Source organism: Otolemur garnettii, unplaced genomic scaffold (assembly GCF_000181295.1).
Source record: "Otolemur garnettii isolate 467f Iridium unplaced genomic scaffold, OtoGar3 scaffold00055, whole genome shotgun sequence".
NCBI classification, from domain to species: Eukaryota; Metazoa; Chordata; class Mammalia; order Primates; family Galagidae; genus Otolemur; species Otolemur garnettii.
Genome location: NW_003852450.1, coordinates 1511147 through 1517308, shown reverse-complemented (window position 1 = coordinate 1517308; position 6162 = coordinate 1511147). Strand labels below are relative to the sequence as shown.

Genomic DNA, 6162 nt, shown 5'->3' with positions numbered 1-6162 from the left:
CTCCTGGTCTCCTTTTTACCTTCCGCTTGTCTCACAGGTCCAGGCCAGATGTTACCTCTTCTAGGAAGCCACCTACGGCCTTCCATACCCCTTGCTCTCAGAACTTCCTATACCATCAAACTTAGGCTCAATACAAATTGTTCCATCATCACTCCCTATAACAAAAAGGACTGTGTCTTATCCCAGGTGCCTAGATTATAATAAGTACACAAAAAATCTGTTGAATAAATAAATAAGTTAACAGATAAATGGAAACTCTTCAGGCCCTTCCTTTTCTATTGAATAGAGTTAAACTCTGTGGTCTAGCTTTAAATACTCTACAAACTGGGATATGTTGATCTTTCCAAGTCTCAGTTTCCTCTAACACATCCTATTTCCCTGCCATTACTTGAAAACACACATTGTCCTTTGAAAGTATCTTATACTTCCCCATCTCTACATATTGTATGTGTTCTATCAGCCTTGGAGGTCTGAACCTATTATTGTCCCAAAAATCTTATTCATTTTTACAGACCCACTCAGATACCATCTGTCCGTGCCTCAGTGTCAGAGCTCCCCAGCTGGAAGGAGTCTGCCTGCCTCTGGGTACACAGCCTTCATTTAGTCTTTTCCTGGGTTATTTCTCACTTTCTGTCTTGAGTTTAGTTTTTGTTATTTTTTTTTCTCATTTGCTTGAATGTACTTGAATTTTCTCCAAGATTTAAAAACTGTGGGTTCTAATAAACTTGCATCTAACTCCTTTCTGCCTTATCCACTGGGTATCTAGCACAGTCCCTTATTCCTCTCTGAGGTTCAGGGTTTTTTTTTTTACAGAGATAACAGTACCCACTTTTAGACTTCCTGTGAATGTTAAGTAAAATACGCTACTTAAATGTTGGTAGGGCATCTCAATTTCCATACAGTAAGAATTCAATAAGTGTCAGCTACTATCATTGTTACTGTGATTGTGATTTGAAGGAATAAATGGACTGTGCGTGTCCTGTTAGCTCTACCTTCAAAACATCTTTTAATTCTGCTTCATCTCACCACTACCAATATTATCACCTACTCCCAGTCAACACTGTTTCTCTTGAAACTGTCAGTATAGTCCGCCTGGTGTCCTTCCTTCTATTCTCTTGTTCCTCTACCTCTAGTCTCGTCTCAGCAATGTGAATGATCCTTTCAAAACATAAAATAGATTATATGACTTCTCTGCTCAAAACTCTCCAGCAGCTTCCCAGCCTTCTCCTACAAGGCCTCATATGGCCTGGTCTCCTTTCTGTCCTTCCCCGCCTTACTCACTGACACAGCCCCTGGCCTTCTTACCCTCCCTCCTACAGAGCTTTCTGCACTCACAGGGTTTGCATCACCGGGTTCTGCAGTTGACATTTCTTCTGTGCAGTCTGGGATGATCTCTTCCAGCCTGGAACACAACTTGCTTCTTCATTTCATTCCAGTGAATCTATATTCTCACCTGTTACTTTTTTAAAGTCTCTAACCAATGGGGTCAGGGGAGGTCAGGGACTGACTTCATGGAAGTTTTTTTTTAATGTACATCTGTTTAAGTGGGATAATACAACATGCAAAAACAGTCCTGGGCAGCACCTATGGCTCAGTGAGTAGGGTGCCGGCCCCATATACCGAGGGTGGAGGGTTCAAACCCAGCCCCGGCCAAACTGCAAAACAACAGCAACAAAAAGAAACAGTCCTGATCTGATCCACACACACCCCACCCTCACCCCATTGGTTAGCCACTGTTTTAAGAGGAGCCACCACATGGAAAATACTCTCATTAATTTTACATTTGTCACAGCTCTTAAGCTGACCTGAAGGCATATGCATATGTTTACATAAATAAAATAGTTTATTGTCTTTCTCCTCTGCTAGAATTCCAAGATCCATGAGTATTTCTTCTATACTTGGTCTCTAGAACAATGTCTGGCATAGATGTTCAGTAAGACTGTTGAATGATTGGATGGTGGCTGAGAACTCCTCAAAGGGGGCTTTAGGAACAGAAGCACCACCCTGCTGCACAGCTTAAGAGGACATTTCTTCCCTCTTCTGGGTCTGGGTGAAGAGGAAGTGTGGGATCAATCTACCTAGAAGGAACGGGATGGTGTTGATCTATTTATCCAGACTTAGAGGATACTGCTATCTATTCATTTAGATGAAAATCTGGCAGCAGATGATTCCAGGCACACTTTTCATAAATGTAATTCTCCTGGGCTGACTGTGGGCATGACCTTCGGCAATCTTTATACCTAGGATCCTGCAGGACCTGGTTGGCTGATAAGGTCTGGAAGACCGTATGTTGATGAAATGCTGCTCAGGGGAAGTCCCAAACCTCTCCTGACACTGCCACACAGGCTTCGTGACATCTGATTGGAGAAACCCAGAGACCCCAGCAGAAAGTAGGATAAGAAGACCAGGGAAAAAGCATCGGATTCAGGACACATGAATTCAGGGTGATTGGGAAGCCCATATCCCTTCTCTGGGCTTTAGTTAACCGTACTTATAAGCAAGTTGAATTGAATGTAGTTCTAAAGTTCTAACCAGTAGTGACTTTGTACAATTATATGAGCTTTGTGCATGAGAGAAATTGGACTAGACTGTTGAGGACGCAGCAGCTGAGACAGAAAACCAACATGGAGGCAGTTGAATTAACCGCTGAGCAGTAGGAGCTCCTCAAGGCCAGCAGGTGGAGCCAGTGCTGCACCCAGAGTGAGCAGGCCTACGGTGGAAAAGTTTGATTTTCTAGAAAGCAAGTGAAGTACATCAGGGCCAACTATCCAGCATCGCAGGGAACCAGGAGCCACCCTCCAACACACATACACCCTTTCCTCCCAAAGCCTACATACATATTCCAACTAACTCAGGTGAAATGGTATTGCAGGTTGCAGGCCTGAGACTGGAGATATTACCAAGACTCAGTTGCCTTTTCTCCTCCTACCACTGAGAAAGGAGTCAGATACCCTGAAGGCAGTTAGGGCAGAGGGCACAGTTCAGAAGGGAAAGGCCAATAGGATAAGAAAGTCACAAGAATGTGAATAGGCTTAGCTAAAATAAATGTGGCCCGTAGAGATCCTTTAGTTATTTTACCTTAGCCATAACATCTTTGCATAAGATAAAAGGGTGGATTCCTTTAATGGGAGTATGCCCATGTTGAAATTGAGGCAATAGTGCCCCTAAATGAAGGACCCTCATTAGCACAGTAAAAATCACGCTCACCAGCACCATAACAGTTTACAAATGCCATGACAACTCCCAGAAGTTACCTGATAAGGTCAAGCAAAGGGGAGGATTCCCAGTTCTAGGATTTAAGGATTTAAGAATGACATCTTCACCCTTTTCCCAGAAAAATCCATGGATATTCTACCCCCAGGTTAGCATATAATTAGGGTTGACCCTAACCCTGGGGTGACACTGTTCCTTCTTGCTTCAACCCGTTCTTTGCCTTGAGATTGTACTCTGCTTTCAATAAATCTTCTTACTCCTTCCTGCACCTCCTGTTTGTTCTTTCTCTCACTCGTGCTCTGGGCTTGAATTCTTTCCTGTGTGGAGGGCAAGACCCTCTCTGCTCACACAGGCAGTGGTGGTCTGTGGCAAGATCCCACGTTTCCATGGAGTCTGTACTCCATTCCCATCCCTTTCCCTGATGTCCCTGCCTGGGCCAGACCTGCTTCTGGACACTCGCACAGCAAGATGTGCTACTAGATGCAGGCCACCTGGATTCACCTTTCCCGTTAACCATCTTCCCTTGATATAACCAAGCCAGCCAAACCTTCTAGGGAAGACTCTAGATCTCATCTCTTTATCTCCCCCAAAGTCCTGAGGATGAACCTCCAATTAAAGAAGTTGGAGAAGGGTAGCGCCCATGGCTCAGTGAGTAGGATGCGGCCCCATATACCAAGGGTGGCAGGTTCAAACCCGGCCCCGGCCAAACTGCAACAAAAAATAGCCAGGCGTTGTGGTGGGTATTTGTAGTCCCAGCTACTTGGGAGGTTGAGGCAAGAGAATCACCTAAGCCCAGGAGTTGGAGGTTGTTGTGAGCTGTGCGATGCCACAGCACTCTACTGAGGGCAATAAAGTGAAACTCTGTCTCTAAAAAAAGGAAGTTGGAGAAAAGCATGGAGGAGATGGGGGCGGGAGTGCTAAAGAGCAAGGTCTGGCTCTTGTGAGATAAGATCAGAAGAATCAACCTTTGTTTGCCTCAACCTCTTCTGCCTCTGTTGCCATACTTGGGTGTGTTTCCTAGAGTGACTCGGTAATGTCAGTACTCATTCCCCCACTTTCTGTGGCAGGATAGGGCTGTGGGGACATCTGGAAGCTGAGGGGAGGTAAGTGCTTACAAATTTTTCCTCTTTTTTTTTTTTGCAGTTAGGCTGCTTTATAAATCTTGAGGGTAGAAACCAGCCCCCTCCTGGAGTCAGTAGCTAGATCTTCAGAACAACAGTCCCCACGTAGTCCTTCACTGTGCTGCTCTGACCTGGGGAGGGGGCAGTCTAATAATAGAGGGTGATAAGGCATTGCTCTTTCCCTTTGCTTTGCCTGTTTTGCAAGCAGTGACCAGCACGTCTCTCTTCTCAGAAGGGTGTCTGTGAAGGATGCAGCCCACAGGGCCCCAATACACCACCCTCCATCCTAAGACTGCAATTGGGCTTGCCTTTCTTCCTACCACTGGAAACATCCAGCTTTTCTGGAAGCCTCTCCACCTCTCCCACGGAGAGGAGCAGTTGTCAGACTTAGATGAAGGTCTTCAGCATCCTCAGTGGGACCTGTGTCTGCTGAGGGGGTCTGGCCTGGCTAGCCCCTGCTTCTCACATCACTGCATAGCCCAGTTTGATGGAGAGACCACTCTTGCATTCAGACACACCCAGCTAAGATGGAGCCATAGAACAGATGGTGTTTCAGCATCACTTTAATTACAGTATTTACCCACACCACTTTTTATTGAGAAAAAAAAAAATTCACCCAATCCTTTCATCTCTGGAAAGTTCTATTTCCAACCGTCATTGAAACCAGGATTCCGGCCCATACCTCTGGAAAAAAACGACCGCAACAATCAAGGACCTGGCTCACCCACAGAAGGGGCGGCTTGTGGTAAGCATCCTTAGGAGGTGCCCTGGGGCTCAGAGCCTACAGGGTACAGAGCAATGAAGAGGTTGGTTGCAGGGAGACAGTGACAGACAGGAGTCTGCTGGGGGACTGAGGCCACAGCTCAACCCAGGAGTCGGGGGTCAATCAGAGGATAAGGCTGGGACCTAGCCTCAGAATAAGAGGGTTTCTCAGAAAAGCACAGGGCAAGAGGCCTGGCTCAAAGATCTGGTCCCATGGTACTGTCCATTGGACTCAGAGGGAGAAAAAGAGAGAGTCTCTGTGTGGCCCCAGAGAAGACAGGACTAAGCTGTTGGTCTAAAACTCAGAAGCCAGTTCCAGGCTCCAGCCAGAAAACTGTACGTGTGCCCCTGAAGAGGGGGACACTTGGAGCTTGGTGAAACTTGGAGAACAAGGGGGGCTAGTGACCAAGTCCACAGTGTCTTGCAGGAGGGATAAGGGAAGTGGTTTAAGACAACATATTCTTTTGGCTATATTGTTACGAGGGAGCAGGAGGTATAAGAGTTACTTTGATTTCCCTGAAGTAGAGAAAGAAAATATAGGTGAGAAACTAAAAATCAAAGCAGTAGAAATCAAAGCCTCCTGGGAGGAAATGATGACCTAAAAAAGCCCATCCTTTCCCCTGGGGGCTCCTGCAATTCAGCAGAGAGGAGGGGAGGAGGGGAAAGGGGTCCATGTGCCAACACCACAAGGCCATCAACCCTTCCTGGGAGATTCTCTGGACCTTAGCTTGTCCCCATCACATCTTTACCCAAAGAAGAACAGGGTTTAAGGCGCTGAATGCATAAAGGGTGGGAGTTTACCTGCCTCTGCCCCAGGGAGGGTCCCAAGACAGCCCCCCTGAGGTGTGCACAGTGGGAAAGGATTGGACAAAGGGATGTCACCTCCAGCATGGAGGCAGCACGTGGTCAGATGCAGGGAGGAGCTGCTTTCCCAGACACTGCCCAGCCTTGCCCTCCCAAGCTGAGTCACAATTCGGTATCAGCCACCACATGTTGTCTTGCTGAATGGCCGTTTCTGGAGGTGGCCTGGCCGGTGCCGTTCTCCTGAGCCCCTCGATTCACACTG

General features: G+C 46.7%; 1 protein-coding gene across 1 annotated transcript in view; it reads right to left on the bottom strand.

The window, feature by feature from the left end:
* Positions 1-5674: 5674 nt before the first annotated feature.
* CD34 (CD34 molecule) overlaps positions 5675-6162 on the bottom strand; it is a 22804-nt gene continuing 22316 nt past the window's right edge. The window contains exon 8 of the mRNA XM_023514551.1: positions 5675-6159. Coding sequence (XP_023370319.1) covers positions 6063-6159 — 97 coding nt within the window. The 3' untranslated portion in view covers positions 5675-6062. The remainder of the gene's footprint in view (positions 6160-6162) is intronic.